General features: G+C 39.3%; 1 protein-coding gene across 2 annotated transcripts in view; it reads left to right on the plus strand.

The window, feature by feature from the left end:
* The window catches only part of DPY19L1 (dpy-19 like C-mannosyltransferase 1), a 50,907-nt gene extending 34,504 nt beyond the window's left edge, over nt 1–16,403 (plus strand). For both annotated transcript variants that reach the window (XM_056336408.1, XM_056336409.1), the window contains 8 exons: nt 141–212; nt 1,410–1,459; nt 2,529–2,553; nt 4,184–4,303; nt 11,092–11,266; nt 12,076–12,175; nt 13,559–13,684; nt 14,496–16,403. In XM_056336408.1, coding sequence (XP_056192383.1) covers nt 141–212; nt 1,410–1,459; nt 2,529–2,553; nt 4,184–4,303; nt 11,092–11,266; nt 12,076–12,175; nt 13,559–13,684; nt 14,496–14,652 — 825 coding nt within the window. In that variant the 3' untranslated portion in view covers nt 14,653–16,403. The remainder of the gene's footprint in view (nt 1–140; nt 213–1,409; nt 1,460–2,528; nt 2,554–4,183; nt 4,304–11,091; nt 11,267–12,075; nt 12,176–13,558; nt 13,685–14,495) is intronic.
* The last annotated feature ends 8,812 nt before the right edge of the window (nt 16,404–25,215 follow it).

Consider the following 25,215-nt stretch of genomic DNA (forward strand, 5'->3'; position numbering starts at 1 on the left):
GAGGAACTCTTTTATATTGTTTTTTTTTAAATGACCATTGAAGTAATTATAGGTGATTGGAAAGCAATTAATGCATTTTTTAATATATATGATTATATATATATACACATTTTATATATATTGAATTATTTCTATTGTAGACTCCAGTAAGATACACAAAGACTCTGCTATTGCCAGTCGTTCTGGTGGTTTTTGGGGTAATCATCAAAAGGGTAAGTGACTGATTTAGTGAATCACCCTTACCTTGAATTTACTTTTCAGGTTTTTGAAGGGGTCACTTTTTATTTTGAGATGGGAAGAAGTTAGTGTGGTGGGTCCCTCCCACAGGCTGCAGTTCTTTAAGAACAGCTCCAGCATGGGTCTTTTCCATGGGATACAGTCTGTCGGGAACAGACTGCTCCAGCATGGGTCCCCCACAGGTTGCACTGCTGCCAGAAAACCTGCTCCTGTGTGGACTCCTCTCCGTGAGCTGCAGTTCCTGCCAGGAGCTTGCTCCTGTGTGGGCTCTCCAGGGGTTGCAGCTTTCTTCAGGGCATGTCCACCTGCTGGGGCATGGGGTCCTCCACAAGCTGCAGGGTGGATATCTGCTCCACCATGATCTTCCATAGGCTGTAGGAGGAAAACCTACATCACCACGGCCTTCTCTGAAAGCTTCAGAGGAATCTCTGCTCCTGTGCCTGGAGCACCTCCTCCCACTCCTTCGCTGACCTTGGTGTCTTCAGGGTTGTTTCCCCCATTTTTCTCACTGCTGGCTGTTAAAGCTGCCGCACAGTGTTTTTTACCTTTTCTTAAACACGTTATCAACAGAGGCCCCACCAGTGTCCCCGATGGGCTCAGCTTTGGCCAGCGGTGGATCTGTTTTGAAGCTGGCTGGAACTGTCTCTGTCTGACATTGAGGCAGCCCCTGGCCTCTTCTCACAGAAGCAGCCCCTGCAGCCCCCCTGCTACCAAAATCCTGCCACGTAAACCCAATACAGCTAGAAAAAATACAGGTTTCAAAAAATATTTACTTAAAATTCTGTGTTCTATTTACATAGATTTTTGCAAAGGTCCATCCTGAGCCAATGGTAAAACTTGCTTTGATGTTAAGCACCAAAAAAGCTTCTGTCACTTAGCTGATGGGTACTATAGCTGAAGTTGATAACTGTTTTTGTAAATTTGGTTGTGTGTAATCTGTGTAAAAGCAACTTACAGTTTACACAGGAACAGATGGGATAACTGCTAACTGTCTGGCTTATTAAACATACTCAAAAAGAGTTTTTAGCTAAAACATTGCATGTCTTTTATTTTAGTATTATCTCAAATGATACAATATACCTAGGTGCAATTTAATTTAGCGAATGTTGAAAATGCTTTAGAATGCTTTTGAAAGTTTATCCATACTTTTTCTTGGCTCTTGTTTTCTTCAGGCAGTTAAATATCTTACGTGGGCCTTGTCTCAGGCAGGCCAATATGAAAGGTAAATGTTATTGTCTTTTTTAATGTAATATGGAATTTTCTGCTGGAAGTTTATTTGATTTTCTAATTGCTAAATAATTCAGAATTCTACATTGTCGGTTGTTTTTGAAGGGCTTGGATGTACTATTTGTGGTGTTTTTATAGGATGTTGAAAACTTAAGTTTATCTGCTGAACTTAGTTTTAGACACCTTAACCCTTTTTACACCTACGTTTTCTACTTAATCATTTATTTTTCTGCTCTGTTCCTAAACCAATATTTATGTGCCTATTTTCTTTTCTCCTATAAATAGTGAATGCAAATTATTTCCTCCCCATTATTTTTTTTTTCTGGGTTATAAAGATACCAGAGTTTCATCTTTAGGAAGGGATCCCAACTGTATTAATTTTATTTTCTAATTATCTGTAGTACATGCTGTACCTGTCACTGCCATTTCACATTACTTGTTAATGCTGTGCTCAAGAGCAGTCAAATTGCACAATTTGACATATCTTTTGGCTTCCTGGGTTTTTTAGTTTTTTTGTTTTTAATTTTTCACTAATCATTTTGGTGATCTTTACTTTTCGTGGTCTGATGGCCATTATCAAAATTTCAACAGATGTGAACAGGAATCAGCATCCTGTCTTCACAGATGTTTTTTGAGAACATGAAGTATACATTATTTTGACTCTTCACATTTGTATTTCCTTCTGAGAATCCCAATCCAGCCCATGTAATACCCAAGTAAATGACCAACTCTTTGGTGCCAGTGCTTTGCCTCTTATATTACAGAAGTTTCATTTTCTAAATAAGCTGTTTTATTTATGAGTTAATTCATGGAAGTAATTTAAAAAAACCTGCTAAAATTTATTTTCACATTTCCAAATAGATATAGGGATTGAGGGAAGATAGTTACTGATTTGCAATATATTTCAAAGCTTGTTATGGAGGGGGGAAAAAAATCTGTGCAGGCACTGACTCATGCTTACTGAATTAGCTCAGTTGTCTAGAGCCAATATAGATGACTTTACAGTAAAACTAGTGCTTCTGTAGTACGTAAACAAATAATGTGATTTTCTGTTTCTTATTCAGAGAGGAGCGTTTTAATCACGGTGAGGTAAGGTTCTTTTTCTGCACAAGTTTATTCTTATATTAAGCCAATACTCAATATTGAAATACAGGTTGCAATGGTCTGATGCTGGTATGTGGTTTATTTGAAGCTAAACATTTGCATCTTTTATTCCCTCATCTTAAATTGGGTCTGGTATGTCACCAGAATAACTCTGGAATGTTGAACAAAAAAATATACTAGCTAATGGTGGGGTGGCAGTGTGAGAGATGAGTCTTGGGCTTTTGCTGTAGCAGTACAGAAAGACACTGAAATTAGGCTGGGACCTTCCATTTTCTCTGTATAGTCTGAGAAGGAGATCGGGGTCTTTACTGGGATTTCACGTGACAGATAATGTTAAAAATTCTGTTTTGAAATGGGCCATAATGAAAATAATTCTACATGGGGTTCTCCTAATAAAATTAGGCAAAAAAAATGTCCTCTGTCCCACTCCGGTGTCCTAAGCGAAGGAAAGATGTGGACCTGTTGGAGCAGGTCCAGAGAGGGGCCACGTGATCAGAGGGCTGGAGCACCTCTCCTGTGCGGAAAGGCTGAGAGAGTTGGGGTTGCTCAGCCTGGAGGAGGCTCTGGGAAGACCTTATAGCAGCCTTTCTGTGCTTAAAGGGCACATATAGGAAAGATGGGGACAAACTCTTTGGCAGCACCTGTTGTGACAGGACAAGAGGTAATGGTTTTAAACTAAAAGAGGGTAGATTTAGGCCAGATAAAAGGAACAAATCTTTTATAATGAGGGTGGTGAAACAATGGAACAGGTTGCCCAGAGAGGTGGTAGGTTGCCCCATCCCTGGAAACATTCAGGGCCAGGTTGGACGGGGCTCTGAGCAGCCTGATCTAGTTGAAGATGTCCCTGCTTACTGCAGGGGAGGGGCCTTTCTAAGGTCCTTTCCAACCCATTTCTATGATTCTGTCATTCTGTGACATACAATTGAATGGCAGATTTCTTGCATGGTTTCTTTATTTGAACTTAAGCCAGCAAGGACAGTGAAAAACTTTCTTAACAGCAGTTTATTTGTGGTTTGTGCTATAAGGAATATCATACCATTCAAAATACGATAATCAGTTGAATAAAAGCACTGATTGCAGTAGTGCTTTTATGATTTACCACAGTACTTCCACAAGAAATCTAGATTCAGTGAGGAACGGTGAATGACATCTCTGATGCTTTTTAACCTTTTTTGAGAATACTAAAGCAAGATGCCTGTGATTCTATGAATACCAAGGATGATTTTATTTGCTTCTTTCATTCCGTACTTCGGGATTTTAGGTATTAAATAGCAAGGTCTCTTCCTGTAAAGAGGTTATACAAGAAATTTTACATATATCATGGCTTGTTTATGTTTCAGGATCTTTTGCATAGCCAGCCATTTCTTCAGCTCCTTTTGGTTTTATTGTTAATGTTTATCCTTCCTGTTAGTCCATGCCTTGGCATACCACATACGCTTTAGAAAAAAAGGTAACAGAAAGTCCTTATCGTTATCTGAAATGTGAAGATCTTTACTTTGACTTGGACTCTTTCAGACAAGCTCAAAGTGAAAATGAAGCTGTATGTTTAAGACACAAATTAAAAAAAGTATGCAAATAATATGCTTCTGTGTGTTTGTTTTGGGTTTTTTTGCAGCTGGTATACCATGCATTGCAGCTGTTGGCGTACAGTGTCCTAGCAATTTTAATCATGAGACTAAAACTGTTTTTGACACCACATCTATGTGTTATGGCTTCCTTGGTGTGTTCAAAACAGGTAAGGTCTTTTTTTTTTTTTTTTTTTTTTTTGTTATCCTGTACTTACATCAGTACTTACAGAATTATCCAGATATTTGTCCTAAAGCAAATTTCTGTGTGTGTAATTGCTGAGTCTGAGTGTACCAGTTGAAAATAAACCAGATTATATTGCCTGCGAAAAATATGGTTACACAAGTCCCATTCTCCCCTCTCCCCAAGTAAAGCAAATGTCTTGTTTTATGCAACTTGTCCAAATTCATTATTATATGAGCTAATATGCTGTGTGTTGAGCTTGAACATAGGGAGACATACACTGGATTTTATTATATTTACACACTTCTATGCCACTGCAAGTTTTTTATTGATTTGTAATAATTTTATCCAGTAGTTGACTTTGTTTCCACTGTGTTTTCACAGCTTTTCAGAACTTACTGACTTGCATATTTTTTGCGTATTATTTCCAGAAGTATAGTTTTGAAGGTTTGCATGTTTAAAACATTTCAACCTTTTAAGTCCTATGCCTAACTCAGATTTAATTTTCCTAGCTTGAAATAACATATTACCAGATGTAAAAGATCTTTTGAATTGGCTTTGCATCTTTCAATATCTGTGTTTTTGAGAAGTGAACTTGTTGAATCTGTATCTAAATAGCTGTTTTAGAAGCTTTGCAGCAAAAGTACGGTAAAGAGTCCTTTGTCTGGGAAGCAGACAGGGAGGTAGATTGAAAACTGGTGGAATGGCTGGGCCCAGAGGGGGGTGATCGGTGGTACAAAGTCTGGTTGAAGGCCAGTAACTAGCAGTGTGCCTCGGGGGTCAGGGTCAGTACTGGGTCCAATCCTGTTCAACGTCCATATTAATGGTTTGGATGGTGAGGCAGAGTGCGCCCTCAGCCAGTTTGCTGATGGTGTAAAACTGGAGGAGTGGCTGGTACACCAGATGGGCATGCTGCCATCCAGAGGGACCTCAGCAGGCTGGAGAAATGCGCTGATGGGATCCTCCTGCAGTTTAAGAAACAGGAGCACCAAAGTCCTTCACCTGGGGGCATCACAACTGCAGGCATTAGTACATGCTGGGGGCTGACCAGAGGAAAAGTCAGACTCTTTTCAGTGGTGCCCAGTGACTGGATGCCGTGAAAGGAATGGTTAGGTCAGGTCGCTTAAAGAATGACCACCAAGAAGTTTAGGTGAAATGTTTATTATGAATATGTGGAAATGTAACTGCACAAGGTTTGATGGCAGTGTTCACTCTATTACTTAATACATGGAGTAAACGCACAGACTTAAATCAAGTTGAAATCAAATAGAATTGAGGTATAAACAGTTTATAAAGATCAAAGGTGTAAAAGGGTAAAGGAGATCCTCCCACTGAGTCACGAGGTCTAGAGTAGGCCCCCTTGCTTTCCTAACTCTTGCAGAGTTTAGGTGCGGCTGGATCCATTATTAGTCTCAGACTTGGTCAATGGTTTATGTCTAAAAGGGAAAGATAAAGAAAGTGGGGTAAAGAATAAGGGAGACCCTTCTGCTGGGTTGTGAGGTTCAGAATAGACTCCCTTGTTTGCGAAACTCTCACAGAGTTTAGGTGTGGCCAGATCTATTCCTAGTCTCAGACTTGGACAATGGATTAGATTTGAAGGGGGTTGGGGGGTTGAGAGAGAGAGCAAGTAGGTTTATTCACATTTCACAAGATTTTAGCAGCGAATCAATTTGGTTTAAATCACAGAATTACATAATTAACCTGACTACTTCAAGCTTGCAATATATATTACAGCAAAGGTATACCTGTTAAAAGTTTGCCCTTGAGTTCAGTGAAATACTCATGTCTTTTGCCTTTGCATTCCTCAGCGGGCAAAGGGTTGAGCCTCGAGCAGCTGGGGCACCAGCCCAGGCCCTGCCACTGACTTGCCGTGACAGTCCCCCTCGTATCATAAACTTGGTGGTTTGCGAGCTCTTGAAGACGTGTCCTGCTCAGAGGGAGATGCTGGTCACAGCCACTGTGGTGCAGGAGAGCTCAGAAGGGTCTCATGAGATGGCTGACTTTAGTCATCAGCAAAGTTCCATCCCAACTGCAGCCTGAGCTTGTCATTTTCTCAAAACCTCCAGGAACAGTATATTGTTCTACTCTGTTGCCACCCGGGCTATGATGTGGTGAGAACATTCCAGGATTGTCAGGGAATAACTGATGATTTCCATTCTTCTTCCCTGCTTTGACCAGCCAACAGGAGTTCTGGTTGGAACTACGGCAGTGCCATCCTCTGCCTCGGTCAAGTAGGAGTTACCAGTATGGTCAAGGGGCACTTAATGCCCCACTCGTCACCCAAAGCGTTGAGGCTTAGCTTATGGTTACTGGTACGGACAGTGCTGTTCTCTGCCGAGCAAGAGTTGTTGATGGTCAAGGGGTACTTAACTGCCTAACTCATTACTCAGGGCACTGAGGGCTATAGCCAGCAGCTCCCGAGGTCATACGGCGGCCCAGAGAAGGGGGTGAAGTGCACCCCTACACAGGACCAGAGGCTGTGAGCACACACTGTAACACAGGAGGCTCCCTCTGAACATCAGGAAACACTGTCACTGTGAGGTGACCAAGCACTGGCACAGGTTGCCCAGGGAGTTTGTGGAGTCTCCATCCTTGGAGATACTCAAAAGCCATCTGAGCACGGTCCTAGGTAGCTGGCTCTCAGTGGTCCTGCTTGTGCGGGGGGGCTGGACCAGATGACCTTCAGAGGTCCCTTCTGACCTCAACCATGCCGTGATTTTGTAGAAAGTGTCCTAAAGGTGAATTAGGGTTGTGTGGTGAAGGCAGTTACTGCCTGTGGAACATCTAATGGCTGTGTCAAACAACTGGAAGATGCGTGAATGAGAGAATTATGCAAAGAGGAGAAAGCTTTCCCATGTTAAGGCAGCTGAACAAATTGTTTCCCAGCAAACTGAATTGCTTCCCTGGATGTTCTTTCAGGGAAGGACAGTTTTTGATAACTGGACAGACTACACGGTATCAGTCTGCTTAAATGTTGTGCTCATCACTTTCTTGATGCGCGTTTTGTTACTTGGCATAGGTAGAAGTGCTGAGTGTTTGCCAACATCAAATGAATCTGTACAGTGAACATAAAAATGCTAAAAACATGCCAAAACCTCATTAAAATTATCTTTATTTTAGCCGCTTTGTAAATTAGTGTTGAGACACAAGAGAAATTTATTTTATGCTTTTGTTATTCTGTAAGGTTCATGGGTGGTGTTTCCCAGCTCTTAGTCAGCTGTTCTTGAAGTAGTGGTGTCCTCTTAAGTGGTCTGGTTGTTTAAGTAATAGCAGTTCCACTGTGGTTAAATTTTTCTAAATGAAATTCCATGAGGTGTTTATGAGTAATTTGAAATGAAGTTGCTTTTCAAAAGTCAGAAAAGCAAAAAGAAGCCTGTTTTCTTTTGACGTACAACTTCTAGATAACAATTCCCATGTAGATTAATTCTGTCCAAAGTAAATATCTTTGTTCTTAATTCTTCTTGTTTTAACTGTGTGTTCTGAAATAAAATTGATCACCTTTTCTGCCCTGTTGTAACTGAAAAATTTTTGTAGAAGTTTCTAGTGAAGTTTAGAGTTAGAAGTATTTCTGTCTTTTATGCCAAAGGAAGAGGCCTCTTGGCCTTCTGCGAGTTGAAAAACAATACAATTTGAACTGTGTTTTTTTGCTATATGGAGAGAAATGGTCTCTGAAAGATAGGAAAAAGTATCTTGCAATTGGTAATGACTGAAAGATGAGCTGCTAGGACTGGTTTCTATTAATTTGTAGCCTTGTTTGCTTTTTTCTATATAGTAAGCTAGCTGCTACATGGCGAATTAGTAAAAGTTTTCAGCTGGTGATCATTTTATTTATTTTTCTTTTTTTAAAGCACCTGAGTAATGGCACTATAGTAATTTATCCTGGATTGTTGTTTTTTATTTTAGTGCTGCAGCTAAGGCCATCGGGCGAGTTAATGAAAACTGGTGCTTTTGGAAATCATTGTGTATTGGATGTTAGAGGATGCCACATGTTATCACTGTGTAAATATTGGAAGAAGGACAGGTTCAAAGTACTCTGTCAACATTTTCTTCTGCTTCTAATTGCATTTTGGTCCTTGGTGGTTCTGCTGTTTTCTGTGGTTGTAGAGTGAGAGTAAGCTTCTCGGGAAGCTACAGTTGCAGGTGATAACCTGTTCTGGGAGCTGCTGCTGTAGAACCAGATGCTGGGGTCCAGGGACTTTCTTCCTCCTTTGCAGCATCATGGTGCCATAGCTGGCTTGAAACAAATAAGTTCTGAATGCTAGGGAAGGTAAAGCTTTAGATTACTCCAGTTTGGACAGATGTTCTGTGCCGCAGATGATAAATGACCAGCTGCCCCATATAGTAAGGCTGTTTAATTACATGAACAATGTAAGTAAAAATAAAATTAATTCCCTTGTCTTGTTTATCAGTGAAGGTTCTTTTGCCTGTTCAGTGTGTTCCTTAGATTGGTGCTGACTTCTACCTGTGAAAAACAAGCTAGACTTTTTTCTGGTCTGGCTGACGTTCGCTTTCTTTAGTAGAGAGCGGCTGGTAATCTTCCAGGTAACACATGGCTGGCTTCAACATGTGAGAGAAACGCCGGCCCGTGAGGCTGTTGGGCTGCTCTCAATCAGACCACTTCTAGGACTGCTCTGACTTAAGCAAGCAAAGGGATAAGAAAACTTTTCTTTTTGAGAGTCAGAAAAATATCAAGTGACCTTTTTAGTGACTTTTTTTTCTGTCCTGCTTGGCTGCTGAGCAGAAATAGCATTTTGAGGTTGAAAAAAACTTGACCATATGTGCAATACTGATTCAGAAGAATTGCTGTGATGGAGGGAGATGAGAAGGGGAGGATGGGGCTTGTGACCAAACAATTGATTAACACTCAGTACTTTTACTGTGATGTAAAGTTTTAGATGTTTGCATAAAGAGTAAGTTAATAAGCAACAATTTGTTTTTTTACAGATAGAATAAAAATTTAAGCAAATTTAACATATGCAATTATGTCATTGTAACTGAAGTAAACACTATCCTTTAGCAGACCATGAAAGTTTAGCTGCAGTGATATGCTAGTACAACTAATTTATTTTGAGGCTATAGATAGATAATGTGTTAATTTCAAAATATATCCTTTTATTAGTGAACAGTCAGCCCGAGGTGGACATTTGTAGCACAACCCAAAACCGAATAAAGAGGCAGAAGGCATACTAGAATTATTCTGCACACGGGAAAGAAATTTTATATGTTGTGTTCTTTCAGCCCATTGCAGGAATCTCTGTGCTTTCCATTCCCTCAGTGTTGCGGCTTGTGGCACCTGGTAGACAATACAAATGATAGCTGTTTACATCCACACATTTCCTCTTCCTGTGAGGAGGAATTATACTACCCTGAGTGGAAATTTTGAAAGCAAAGAAAAATAGCTGGAGAAAGACTTAACATATTCAGCTGACAAAACCAAGGGAAAAACCTTGAATCAATATAATGACGACATTACAAACAGCATCCTGTAGAAGTGCTTCTTTTGCCTTGTCTGTATGCTCAACCATTCTAGGCTCTTCATGTAAACAAAATAATGGTAAATTTAGATATTTTAAACTTTAACGAGGTTTTATAAAAGCATGATAGGAATGTGATTTTTCTTTGACTTGAAAAGCCATGGAACTCAATAAAGTATTCCAAAGTTCTAAGATGTTCTTGAATTGAGATTTTTGTGACTGTTGGTAAAAAGGAGGTTTGCTCATGTAGAACAGTGTATAAATGAATTAATTTCCCTTCATCCTTCCAGACCGACACTGTGGTGAGGCATATTTAGTATAGTAAGTTTCCCTGGATAGTATTGCTGTACTTGCTAGATTGTTTAGAAAGTCTTTGAGGATGAGAGTGGAGTACGCTGTATTTTTGGAGAGGTGACTTGAGAGATTTTTAATAATCTAAAGTAGTTTACAATTAGTTTATAACAACGATAACATACACTACCTAATTAGTGTAGTCAGCTTAGTGGGAGATTTTATTGTGAAACTTTATTTTATCATTTCATGCTTTAATTAAAAAATGGATAAAGGTACTCTGAATGAAATGTATTTATTTAGTGCAGGTTTGATATTTTTTTAAATGTGAAGCCTTACTCCTAATTAACAATAGCTTGAAAAAAAATAAATTCACACTTTGCCTTATTTAAGGTTTAGGTCACATATGGATGAGATGAAGTGTTCTTGCTCAAACTAAACTTCAACATAGCAAATTTGGTACTTCTTTCTTCTGAAATACACATTTCACGTATTTATGAGTATTTGCTTAGAGCCTCCAGCAAACTCTCTTTAGGAAAAAATGCAAGGGCCATGTTTCCAGTTTAAGAAAGGGAAGAGTAGGATATAAAGCAGCATTAACATTATATCCCCAAAGTCTGCTTTTCTGACATGAATTTGGAAGTTTGTAGTTCAATCTCTAATCCATATATTACAGCTAGAAATTCTTGATTTAAATAGGAGATAGAATGCTGTCAAAGTGCAGTTAGCATTACTGAATCATCTTTTCTTGCAGAGTTTGACATTTGAACTACAACTCTGAAAGCTGCATTAATGTAAATTTTTTTTTTTTGTAGAGTTACAAATATGCCCTACATTTGGTAAACATGAATACCTCGTATGAGGTCTCATAGAAGTTCAGTGGAGAAGCGATGGCAGAGATGTTTCATATTGTTATATGTGTTTGGTTCCTTGTAGAGAAATAAAAACGAATTGCACTGCATACGTTAAAGAATTGTTGTCTAGAAATTAATTGATTCTTGCATTTCAGTTGTTTGGATGGCTCTTCTGTAAAATCCAGCCCAAAACGTTGGTCTTTGCTATTTTAGCATTGATGGCAATAGAGGGATCAGCAAACCTTCAAACTCAGTGGAACATCATGGGGGAATTCAGCAATTTGCCACAGGAGGAACTGTTAGAGTGGATAAAAGTCAATACCAGACAAGGTAAAGTATTTAATAATGTATGATTTTCCCCATTTACTGTGAGATGTAACTGTAAAACTTGGTATGAATGACTGCAGAGGTATTGCTGCTATCTCTGGCTTTGCCTTGGGACTATCCTAAAGCCATGGTTTAGTCATATATACTTGTCCGTATAGAAGCTATCTCAAATGAAAGGGACACCAAAATCTTGCTTTATTAGACTCCAGGCTACCACTCTGGAGGTTCTAGCCACTGGTGTATTATTTCAACAAAGGTGTTTTTGCGAAGTCAACTAAAATAGACTTTTACTGAAGTGACGCTGGTCCTATACATGTGGGTCCATGATCGTAAATTTGCTAGAAAAGAGTTCAGAGTGTGTGTTTTGTGGTTGTACCCATCCTTTTTCTAAAATGAGTAAAAGTATCAGAAAACTATCTGGAAACAAAGCAGTTACCTTCTTAGCAGGGAAATGCTATCAAGCTGAAGTGGACTGAGGTTTTGTTGCTCTTTTTACTCTAGTGTAAGAAGTAACAAATAAAACCAGGTTGTCATAATGAATATGTTATTCTGCCCATTCAAGAAATGTAAGATTTATTAAATCTCCATTCTCAGATGTTTAGTTATCTAATTAAGTATATTAAAAACTGTTTGTTTGTTTTAAAGTGGTTTTGTGCGTTTCTGCTGGTACCATGTAAGGCTTTTTCCAGAAGACTACCCTACCCTCTGTATGTTTTTCTATAGGATTACTCTTAAGATATTTGAAGATTGTTTTTCTGCTTTTATACTGCTTGATTCTTTATTTCAAACATGCCTTTCATTCTGTATTTCAGATGCAGTTTTTGCAGGAGCAATGCCTACGATGGCAAGTGTTAAATTGTCTACACTTCGTCCTATTGTAAATCATCCTCACTATGAAGATGCAGGATTAAGGTAAATTTTGAACTTGGGAGTTGATTTTTATTTGCTATTCTCTCAGTGTTGGTAATATACAGCAGGAATGGCATCATGTTATATTGTAAAATTTGTTCAAACCCTATAGAGCTTGATTTGTTATTTCAGTCAGGTTGAAAACACATGCAGTATTTCTTCAGGATTTGTGGTCATCAGAAAAAAGATGTACTGTAAGATTGATATGGCTTCAAACAGACACAAAAAAAATCAGCCTAATTGTGGAACTGGAATTGTGTATAATTATATCCTTTCTTCATTCTAGTTACTCCTGACATTGTAAACAGCCTTGATTTTTTTTTTTTTTTCTCAAGATAGTCAATCTAGTTATTCCTATTAGCTTTCTGTGATTGGTTGTCATTTTTTTTCATTATAACAGATCTAATTACTGAAATATTAAGACTCATTGAAACTGAAGTTTTGTAATGAAATTACTGAGTTTTGTACTTATTTTCAAAATCAGGATATTTTTCTAAATTGAAATTTATTCATCTGAAAAATGTTATGAATGTCTGGTTTTGACTGTAGTATCGTAGCATCATTTTTTTGGTAATTTGGTAAAACTGGTTAAAAACCCCCAACATAACAAGAAAGCAAGAAGATGGAGATGAAGCAGAAAAGAAGGGGATTTATTTTACATGCCTTATGTCCTTAGTTCTGTCTGGCATTAACTAGCTTTAACTTTTGGTCAGCCCTGAGCTGGTCGGGCAGTTGGACTAGGTGATCACTGTAGGTCCCTTCCAGCTGAAATACTCTGTTCTGTTCTAACTACAAAAATACAGGATGGGGCATTTTTTGGGAAATAAGCTGGAGATGATACAGTGTCAGAAAATGAACAGGAATTAACAACCTCATGCTTTGCACAATCAAAGGAGGATATTACTGGGTGATATAAACAGGATCGTGGTTTACAAGTGATGATTTTGCTTGAGTCAGCGTAGCCAGACATCAGGTCTTGCACTCTGCATTTTAAAAAGTCTGAACAAGGGGAATGAGTATGACCTTTTGCAGAGAGGCTGAGCTGGTGATTTCTTCTGATCACCTCCAGTCCAAGCAAGGTCATTTCTACCCTTGGATATCATAAGGTGAATGCATTGCTTTGCCATCTTTACATTTTCTGTTCACAGTAACCAAGGATCTTGTTATAAAGTTGTCTCTGCTACAGAAAAATCAAAGGGCTGTATACATTGTTCTTGGATTCATTGTATTTGTGAAGAAATAATCACATTAAAGCAAATGGCACTATTGATTTAGACTTTGTTTTAGCTGAATTGTCTTGTGAAAGAAGCAGCCTTCCTGTATAAAGTTAAAGCTTACGCTCGCATGCTATGTTGCTAAATAATTTTTATATTTCTTTTTTTGAAGGGCCAGAACTAAAGTAGTGTATTCCATGTACAGTCGAAAACCTGCAAAAGACGTAAAAAGAGAATTGATAAAACTAGGAGTAAATTACTACATTCTGGAAGAGTCATTGTGTGTAAGCAGAAAAAAGTGAGTAATCTCACAAGAATAATATGCCGCTCAAACATGTGGTCTAAGATTCATGTCAAGTACTAGCTTTCAAATATTGACCTGTGCTTTATTAAAAGTGTCCAAAATACCTTTTTATCCATGTATTAGTAAGTATAATTAACTTTACCCGCATTAGCAACCTTCTGGTCTTTATGTGCACAAAGGATTAACAAAGGAAACAAGTCATTATTCTGTGATGCTAAGAACAGACATGTGTGTATAATGAAAGCTTAGTATGAATGAAAGGTGCAGAGTAAAATATAGTTTGAGCACCAAAATATTACAACCGTTGCTGGTCACTGAAAATTTTGTCACATTTAAGATGTCCTTAAGAAAAAGCTGTGCTTGATGTTGATTACGTGCCTTAATAAAAATGCAGGGAGTTACTACTTTCTTTAAAGGTGTTTTATTTCCTGAGTTTTCTTTAGAAATGTTAGGAGTGTGAACCTCACCCTCCATTTTATAGGAAGTTTTAAGGGTCCCTGGTAATGCATATTGCATAATTTGAATTGTTTTATATGCTTCCTCCTCTAAATTAATTCTTACCATATAACCACAAAAGCAGACAAATTTTACACATTCCAATACTATTTTTTAAATTACTACTACATTCATAGATTTTGCAATCTGATAAAAAATTCTAATACAAAGACAAACTTAAAAAAATAGATGGCACAGTCGGGTGGGGGGGGGTAGGGGGTGGGGCTTGTTACAAAACTGAGTTCAGCAAGCTGTATGGCTTTCCAATGCCATTTCTTCATTTCTCTTTTTGTATTCATGTATTTTCTAGGCCTGGTTGCAGTATGCCTGAAATTTGGGATGTTGAAGATCCTGCTAATAGCTGCAAAATTCCTTTATGTACCCTTATGAGCAAGGATTCCAGGCCATATTTCATCACGGTATTTGAAAATAGCAATTACAGAGTTTTGAAGATTCCAAAGGAATAACATTTTAATGCGAAGAACCATCAGTCTTTCAACTTTTTAAACTAGCAACTATGAGAATTCTAAATCAGAAATACCTTTTCTACTAGACTTAAAATGGAAAAATATGTATTTTATTTTTTACCATTTTAAGTGAATTCTGATTATAGAAATATCTTAAACCTAACAGTTTGGATTTCTATTTCAGGGTCAGTCCCTTGAGATTTGCTATGCAAATGATTATATGTTTGCACATTTTATTTAACACTGATCCAAAAAAAAGTTAAAAAGTAGCTATGGAAAGTAACTCCATTCTCAAAACCAATGATGTTGTGAAATGGGACTGTCAGAATGTCTTAGCAAAGCAAGTTTGTTTAAAGCTTTGGTGCTAACAGCTAGGAACAAAGGAATGGTGCTATAGCATCTGGCATCACGTTTCTCATGTCACTTTCATTACCCATCTCCCTTCTGGACAAGGTGATTCTAGAAGTTCTCTTAAAAGTCACGTAGTTTCACTAGTCACGTCTGAGAGAAATAAATTCTTTCTTTGAGAGGATTAAGAACTTTCATCATTTTGGATCACGTAACACATGCTTTTAAGCTTGCTTTTGAAATGGAAAAGTTTGTAGGCAAACTTGAAACTTCATTATTTAGGTGCATGTTCTTGGAATCTTACTGATATTAAAAAAGAAGACTAATAAGGGTAATATTTGCAGTGAGCAATAGTTTAGCTTCTCAGTGTCCAAGGATTTTTAGCATTCTTATGCATTCAGAGTAAGCTGGCATAATATACATGAAATTTTTAAGGGAAAATGCTTTATTCAGGAAAATCTGTCATAGCCTTAGAAAGATACTAAAATAAATCCTTCACTGCCTTAACTAGACCTCCAGCGCCTAACTTAACATGAAATTACTTTCAAAATTTATGCCCTATTTTCTTTCCCCCTATATTAGATCCTGCCTGGATTTTGTCATCAGAATTAATGAAAAATGAAATCTAACCTGGTTGTGATATGGGTATAGTCAATTGTGTGGGTATAATTGCTCCAACAGTATTAGACTGGTTCTGCAGTTTGTCTGTCATCTTGGTGTCACACCAATGTTGTAGGTAATAGAGAATTCACTTTCCAAGATACCCAGTGCAAGGATATCCTTTAGTCGTTTAACTGATAAAATTTTTGTATGTTTATTGCTGTTGGAAAGTTATCACAGTAATTGTGATTCTACAGTTTAAGACTTGCGAAGTCTAATGTTTCTCTGTATATCATCCATGTTTCAGTTTTGTTTTGGCTTGGTTTTTTTTTTTTTGGTCCGACATCAGTCTGTTGATATGACTGGTCTTTTTAGCCCTGATGGCATCTAGCAATATTAGATGCTATGGGAATGGCATTTATCACACCTGCCACAGTATCAATTAAATGGCAACCTATGATAAAGTAGTAGTGTAACAACTGATGAGTATTCTACAAACTTCTTATTTTTTTAAAAATCTGTTTTATTGAGAGGGTGAGGGAGAATGGCTGAAAATGCATTAGCTTTTTAACTTTTACAGAATAGATTTTGGAAAAATTTCTATAAGGAAACTATCACAAAAAGGGCTTTTGGGAAGTCACTTTTTAAAATGTTAATTGAATTCAAGGAAGCAGGAAAAAAAATCTTTATATAAACATTGTGACTAGTGTTACAGCACAAACAGGTACTGTATTTTTATGAAGTTTATGCCAACTGTTGACATGTACTTATGTGTAAATAAAAAAGAAAAAGATGGAAATCGTTCTCATGTTTCTAATGGATGTTACATTTCTGCTCTTATATCTACTAAACTGAAGTTTAATTTGCCACAGCAGATATGGTTGCAGCTGAAGCCTCAACTAAACAATACACGGAAGTGCTTCAGATAATTAAACCAAACTCACACACCTCTTGCTGTCCTCCTTTCTATTTGGAATATTGGTGCAGGGATACGTGAAAAGACAGTGAGAAAATATCAAATACCTCTTTACAAGCAAAGTGAACTTGGAAGGTGGTTCAGAATTACTCTCTTTTTGTTCTAAATTTCTAAACTCCAGTAATCAAGAGTGAAGCCCAAATACTGGTAGAACAAAGAAACATTTGGAAGTTAAGGTTCAAAGATGTACTTCAGCAAAATAATGTTCCTTATTTGAGGAGGTGGCTGTTGTTACTGAGTATATAGTCAGACACTAAGTTTTCAGCTTGTGCTGAGGGATGTTTTCCTGTCCCTCTCTTTGAACTGGTCTTAAACCCTAAATAATTGTTTTCATCTAATATTAAGATGATAAAATCTAGTAATGAAAATATTAAGTAAAAAAATGCAATATATGATTTTGGGGAAGCAACATGGGAATTCTTGAATTGGGTGTATCATGTTACGAATTTCTTGTCATCGCAGTAATTTGCTCTCAATTCCAAAGGAGAAAATTTGGGTTTAAACATTACAGCTGCTTTATACGTAGGAGCACCATGTTAACATGCTTATCACTGCAACTTGAACCAGAAAACAGAAGTTGGAGATTTCTTAGCTCTCACTGAAGTTGTTTTTCCCTTTGCAAGATCCTAATCAATAAATCTTTAACTCAAGAAAGTTAATTTTTAAGTATGTGCTGGCCTTGAAGTATTCTAGGCACAGAACTGGAATACTTCAGTCCCTGAAGTAATACTGGATCATCCAGATCTGTCTTTTGGAATCTGAAACACAGCTAGCTTTGAGTGCAGTAGGTTTCTTTGGTACAATGGGCACAATTACAATTTGGTATCAAACTTCTAATAATTGTGCAAGCCGTAATATTTAGTGAGGAGACTAAATAAGGTGCCTTTGTGAAACAAAGGTGCTAAGTCCGATTAAGTGCCGCCCTGCGCTTCATCGTTCTCATCTACCATTTAGAAAAATGCCTTTGTTCTCGCCTTTTTTTGCAAGTCAGCTGAAACAGTGAAACTAAATCGCAGGACTCGCTCCCAAGTGAAATAAACTCCTTCAGCAAAAGCAAGTATGTATGGAAGAGTGTAATCGCGGGGTTGTCAGAAATCAGCATTGTTGAAAGCAATTACAAAATGCTAATTATGGCTTGGGACATCTGTTTTGAGATTGCGTTGTTGTGTGGTTTCTGTAAACGCTGTTGTTTCACCTAAATTGCATAATGTGAAGGACTGCAGTAAAACACGATGTTTTTAAACCCAAAAGAATAAGGAGCCTCCTGAGTTGTTTCAGCAGCTGGACAAAGGAATCCAGATCCCAACTGATAGCAGAGCTTTTCCGTGCCAGCTTTGCTGTTGTGCTAGGAGGAAAGAATAGTATGGCTGATGTGGTGTGAAAGGAAGACCTTCCTGTTTAAATATTTATAGAGTTTGGATGTTAAGGAATAATTACGCTTTGAAATTAAGGCTGGGGACATAAAATGGCATGCAGAACTTTAGATTTGAGAACTGGTCAGCTGTGCAGGAATTTTGGGCAGTGAAACCTCTCAGTGCGGTGACAAGTTCTGAGCTGTAGCTATACAACATAAGCACTTTTATTTCATTTCAAAGTCAAATGTTAATGTCAAACTGTTCCTAGTAGAGCTTTAAGCTGACCTGTTGGGTTGGAACAGAGGAGTAGAAGGATTTACAGGGCAGAATCTCCTTCCTTCCCAGCAAATTGCCTTGTTTCTGATCTCGTGCTGTAGTAGTTCTCAGTTACAGATGAAATTCACATAATGTCTGAAATAGTCAGTTGTTTGAGCAGGTTCATCATGTAGTAGTCCAACAACTTTATTACTTCCTATTACAGCACATATAAAACACTTATTGTCAATAGATCATGAGATATGGATAGAACACATGGAGTGAATGAATGAGACAAGCTTCATATCTGGCCGAGGACCCAGGCAGGATCCCTGCGGCCAGTCCACCCTGTCAGGATGCTCAATATATAAATTGATTCTCAAGTGCAAGCAGCACTTGTTTTGCCTGTTTGGCAGGAAGGCTGAGATCTGGCTTTTAGCCTGAAGAATATGAAAACGCTTCCTGTATCTCGTTAGCAGTTGTCCTGTTGCAGGTTCAGTATTACCTTCTAAAGGGAAAACCTCTGTCCTGATGTTCCTCTGAAAGGAAACTAGTCACTCGAGTTCATTCTTCAGGCTCGATCAAGCTTATTTCAAAGCCAGTGCACCAAATTCTTACTTTCGTTACTAAATACTGCTGTGTTTAGACACCTGAGCAGTATCACCCTCACGTTACTGAGCAAGTCCCTAGAGCGTCTTAGGATGCAGTTAGCAAGCATTATTTGCAAGCAGTTACTGTTTTGCTGTAGATATCTGCCTGAGTTCTGCAGCAAATCCTAGCCTCTTCTGAAGTATTGGCTTTTATAGTTTAATTATTTATAAAAATTCAACCTTTTTTTTTCCTTAGCTAAACAAAAGTAGCAAAGGCTGAAAATACCCCAGAGCAGGATGCCTATTTTTTTCCTGAATTAGCTTTATGATGGTGCTTGAATTACTGTCTTGTTCCTCTTTGATTTTGATTATGAAAATGTAATGTGTCTATATTTGGAGAATTTTATCTTCCACTGCTTATAAAAATAAGCTACACTTAGAATCAAGCTTAGTAGCTGGGTAGAGTAGAAATTTTCATATTCCTGTAGTATTTGAAAACACAAGCTGTATTAAAGCGCTAGTAGTTGGTGTTTTCCTTAATCTTAGTTTTCTTTGTTCTAGATCCTTGCTGGATTTAGCTGCAGTTATGCTACAGGCGGCTGTATACAGGGCTATGCTACAGGCTGCTGTATACAGGATCTTTGATTTGATGCTTTTCGGCCATTTTTGTGTTGTTACATAATTTAAAAGGAATAAATATTTTGAGAAAGGAACAATGGTAACAAGATGATCAAAAGTAAGTTGTATTCCATGACTTATTTATTCAGCACTTTAATCTCAGAGTTTACTACTCTTGATGCGTATTACTCAGCAAGTGGTGCTGTCAGAATCTGTAACTAATTTTTAAACTAATGAGGCCTTGGCCATTTACTTGAATAGTTGCAGGTTTGTTTTATCCATTAGGTTTTTGCCTGAAAAAGAAAGAGGTTGTAAAAACCTTTGAATTAGGAGCCTGTGACATGTATTGCCTTCCTTTGAACCCTCGACGTGCAACTGAATTGATAATTGAATTTAGAAGGAAACCTGTCAGCGCTGATGGTTTGTTTTGTAAGATCGTCCCGACGCATAACGAAGTTGTGAAGCAATAAAGTTCCAATTGAAATAAATGGAAAAGCATAAATATTTGCAATGTCAAGGTGCAGCAGGACTGCTGAAAGGAAACATGGTTTCAATAAAGTCAGACTGTATTTGGAATGTGCTTTTCTGGTTTACTTTTTTATTTTTTTATTTTCTTTCTCCTGTGTTCTAGTTCATCTTATTTTGTTTCACTTCGATGTTGGAAAATGGGATAAAACTGAACAGAATAGAATTGAGCAAAATTGCATAGCTGAAACTGAGAAGGGGTTTGTGTCTTCCAAACGTGACTTGGTTTTTTTTCTGAACCTTGTCAAAATGTTTGGCTTGTGCCAATGGACTAGGTGATGGAAGCTGTGCATGTTAGCTGGTGTTCCTGGCCCAGGGTAGTCTGTTGTCATTCTCCATTGATCTCTGCAATTCATTTATTAATGAGTTAAAGAGCCTGGGCTTATTACAAGGTTAAACCTGGAGTTACACATCACGAGGACCTCACAAAAAGGGTAACAAGTGCAACTGGAGGAGAAAAAAAACGCACCAAAAACCCCACAGGTTATTTGTATTTGTTTCTATGATCTGGAAATAACTTCCTTGGCTACCAATTCCATATGTAGCAGGTCTTAACTCATTTCTGTGATGCAGGTGCTCACCACAGTAAACTACTAAGTACGTGCTATGCTGCGTAGTAATGGTAGGAACAGAAGTGGAGGTATCGCAGCTATGATCAGACTACGTGTGGCTTTGAACTAGTGATCTCGTAGGAGCTGGATTTATTTTTAGTGAAGGCTAAGCACGTTGCTACTAACAATCAGCCAATCCAGAACTGTGTTTTACTGAAGAATTAGTTTAAGCTACTACGAATCAGAATGATGTCTGTGTTAGGTCATAGTGGTGGTTTGACCAAGTTTCCCGTACTTTGACTGCAATTTAAGAGCGCTTTGGACAAATGTCGTATACTGTATCACGGTGTAATCCTTCAAAAGGAGTGTAAGCTGTCTAATGTGTGTAACCAAGCAGAAGAGCACAGAGGCAGCACGGCGGACATCAAAGAACTTTGTGCTATAGCTGCTGCATTCAAAATACTCTTGTTTATTACCAATTTTATAGTAGACTGCTTACAATTAGGATGCTTTTCAAGGCTGCAACAGAAAAATGAGGGATTATTGGGACTAGGAATCACTGGGAACATAATGAACAGCTCTGCATACAGGAGGAAGCAAGAGACCTTTCATCGGGAGGTATCAGGATGCCTACAAGGTATTCATAAGGCATAATGGTTGCACTCGCCTAAATCTGAGATACTATCTCCATCCACCCTCTCCAGAAATAAGCCCTTCTCCTACCTTATATCCACAAGCTGTGCTTGAGGAGTGGATGCATCTCCCTGCCTCTTCCATGGCGCCTTCCATGGCACCCACCATGCCTCCAGGGCTCGGAGGTGGTGGCTTCAGACCCTGCAGAGCACACCCATCTCTTGCTGAGCAGCGCTGAGCCAGAACAGGTTGGATGAGCACCTGCTTGCTTGGAGATCCAAGACGGCAGTGTTATTTGAATGTTACTTGAAGAGCTGTAGAAACTCAAGGCAAGTCATCACCTGGCCTGTGGCAACTGCAGTCCTCCCTCCTAGGGCACAGCAATAAGCCAGGGGGACCAGAGGTAGGTCCAGCCCCAGGTCCTGCAGTCGGTGGCTCTGCCCTGGGCTGACTGAGGGTGACGATGGTGCGGGGCAAGGGGACGGGAGGCGCTGGGGGGGGGGCGGCTGCCAGGAGGCTGTGGGGTTTGCAGCCATGTGTCAAGCTGTAGACATCAGTGCAGGATTGAAAGGCAAGCTGTGGATCTGAGGGATTTCTGTGGGTCTTGTGTGGTGCACAGGGTGACGGGAACTGGGCTGGGGACAGCAAGGATGTAAAGCGTGGGGCTGTGTCTGCATTTGTGTCTCTGACCAGAAGAGTTCCACGGTGCTGGGGGAGACAGTGATGTGTGTTTCTGCAACTTCACAGGTTATTTCCTAAGACGTGGTTGAGCCCTACCTTATCCTTTTTATTATCTGCTGATAGTTTAACTAAGTCAAACAAAGTAAGTGGCAAACAAGGCTTCTCCAGCCCCAGGCTCCTTCACTGATGCAAGCGGTATCTGCTGCAAAGAATGCTGAGCGCTTGCGGCTGGCTGTGAAGCTGTTAGGAGGTTTGATCTAAAAATACCCATTTAGACCAGGTGATGTGAAACTCCTCTTCCTGGTCTGTAGGGCTGGAAGGATGGGCTTCCTTGCGAGGGTGTTGGGGTGATCATTTCATAGATGCACCTAATACAAACTCACGGTGCAATGATGAGTACGAAATAAAAATCTAAGGCAGCACATCTGAAAAGCGTGGATTAAAGGTATGTGGTCATACACTGAACACTTGGGATAAGGTAAACTAATGAAAAAGTATTAATTAGGCTGATCTGTTCTGTGTAATATATAAAAATACTATTTTGTGATACTAATTCTGTTCTGTATCATCTTATATATGAAATTATATATATTTCATATTATGTCCTATGTCCACATGCAGAAAGAAAAAGTAAATTAACTGTCACACACAACCTGAATTTTGGCTTGTGCTAGTTTTGGAGAGATTAACTTTGATGCATTTGTGGGTTTTCCAGTGTCTGGATCTGCTTATGACTGCATTTGTGTGCTGTGCAGTCAGAGGGCACGTGTGTACCCTAACAGCGACGTAATGCTGGCTCGGGCTTTTCATCCAAGGTCCCCTCACACGCTTTGTCCTCAGAGTACATTTTACCAGACAATTATTTTGGAAAGCTTTGACAGTTTGAAAGGCTGCCTCTTTTCTGGGTATGAAGCCAACATCAGGGGTCCACAAGGAGCTCTACAAACTGCTGTTGCTGGCAGAAAGCAGGGTCTGATCCTCTCACCCCCACTGCCCTCTCCTTTGGTTAGCTGAGTGCTTGTGCAGCCACATGGGGAGCTGTGTATAGGGACTGGTTGCGGTAACACAGTGTTGCTGAAATTAAAAAGTTTTTGTGCAACATAAGCATAGGAGTGGACACATGCAGCCAATAGCTGAGAGCTGAAGGAAAGGGAAACGTGCATGCTGGAAACCCTTAGCCAGCCCTCTAATAAACTTGCTGTACGTTATAAAGTCACCCCTAAAGCCTGAAGTGGTAAACTTGTCTGTGGTGACAAGTGAGGTCTGGTTTTGATGTTGAAGTTGAGTATCTTTAAGGCTAAGCAGTGAGAGGTTCTGAATGCGTCCTGGATAGAGAACTGACCATGGCTAAACACCTCCCTCCTCACCAGCACTTGAGAGATCTCCTGTTAAAGAGAGAGACATTCCACATTGAAGCCTCAGATTTTATTTTCCATCATTTAAAAAAAATCATGAAAGCTTCATGACAACTGTTTAAGCTTATATTCAGATATTTTTTTTTTTGATTAAGCGGGGGAGAGGAAGTGCCTGATAAATAAGGTGCATGATAAATACAGGTCATCACCTGAGCAGTCACCAGCTCTGTGTGTGCAGGCACAGCAGGAGGGAAGTGTATGGCATGAGTTTGTGTTGTAGGGTGAAGCTGTATCTGTGTCTGAGATACTCTGTGTAAGGTAAAGGGTTTGTTACTTTTATTTAGCATCACCTCCCCTTCTCAGATATGAAAAGAAGAAAACAATTGTGTGAAGGAAAACCTCAGACTGCACAGATGGCTCAACAGAGAGAGAACAAAGTTATCCCATCTCTTGTGTTGCCAGCAGTTAATAGGTCTGAAAATCCAGGAAGAAAAGCAAAGTGGTTGAACTGTGCCAAATACAAGAGGAGCAAAGTTCTTTTGAGCTTGCTCGTGTTTGGCTGAAACAGCCAGAGGTTTGGAGAGAGTTCAGGATACAGTTGCTAGGGAGTATCAGGATAAGTCTTTTGATTCTGGTATTTGGCTGTACTGAAGAATCAAAGCAAGCAGGCTTTGCACTGCTGTCGGTAGGTGCCATCTATATCACCCAGAAGGAGAGGTATTGGATACAGCTGCCCTCCCTGGCACTGCTCAGCTGTGTCTGTCCTGGGGGAAAAAGTGACCTGTAAGATCATCAAGTCCAACCGTAAACTGCGCACTGCCAAGTCTGCCACTAAACCATGTCCCCAAGCACCACATCTCCATGTCTTTTAAATACCTCCAGGGATGGTGACTCAACTGTCTCCCTGGACAGCCTGTTCCAATGCTTGACAGCCCTTTCACTAAAGAAATTTTGACTAATATCCAGTCTAAACGTCCCCTGGAGCAGACCTGTAGGCTTTTAGTAGTTGTCCCAGGCACTGAAGTGCTGAAAAAATGACTGCTGTGCTCAGCCCATATTGAGTGGGCCAGATCCAGTACCCTCTTGTCTTGCTGGAGGGACACACAGGGGTCCGAAGGACTTGCTGGAGTCTGGCACATCCAGGACACTCGGCACCTAGAAATCCTGAATTACAGCGGTCTGGCTGAAAGAGTGTGTAGATGCTAACTGAGATCAGCTCGCTGTCTGGCAGCACAGAGCAGCATCTGTTAATCGATCAGGAATGAAGCTCAGCACAACAAGAAATTTGGAAATACCGAATTGACTGGGTGCACACCGTCAGTTTCAATCAAAGGGTGGTCCATCATAGACCACAATGGCTGAGGTTTGCTTTCAGTTCAACGTTTGATATGCTGTGATCTCTATAAATTGTGCACGCTGGAGCTCTAGAGAATTATGCTCAACTTTTCTTGCCTTTTCATGTTGTCTATATGTTTTTTCCTCAAGTAACTGCAGAAACTTAGCTCATTTCAGTGTAAAAGTTTCTGTGTCAAAATAGTGTCCTTTGTATCCTGTCTAACTAGATGAGATGCTAATATATAACCCAGAACAGAATTATCACTTTAAATGCGAATGCAAAAACTAATAGAATTTTACCATTCTGGAAATAGTCTAGTTTGTTTTTCTTTGGATTTAGGCTGATTTCAAACCCCCCTCTTTTCTCAAACACTGGCTTACAAGGGGGTGTTTCGGGGTTGAGCCTGAAACCTGCAGCACTGTGATGGTCCTTGGTGTGATCTTGCTGCCTGTGTACAAATGAGGATGGAGCGGTTAAAGGGTTGAAAGCGTATCGACTCTGCAGTCAGGGATTTAAAGATTGTAGCTGGCATAAAAGCAGATGCACAAAGCTTTTATCTCAATAGCTCAGATGACAAAAGCGGAGTAGCTGCAGTAGTGCGGGTCCTGAATGTTTAGGCAGATATACCTCTAAGTTGGGGTGGTCTTGGGATCCTGCCCAGCCAGATGAAAAGCCACCTTGCGCGCATCTGCACAGCTGTAATTTCATCTGTATTATTGCACCATCAGTGTGCTGCAGAG

Source organism: Falco biarmicus, chromosome 4 (assembly GCF_023638135.1).
Source record: "Falco biarmicus isolate bFalBia1 chromosome 4, bFalBia1.pri, whole genome shotgun sequence".
Taxonomy (NCBI): domain Eukaryota; kingdom Metazoa; phylum Chordata; class Aves; order Falconiformes; family Falconidae; genus Falco; species Falco biarmicus.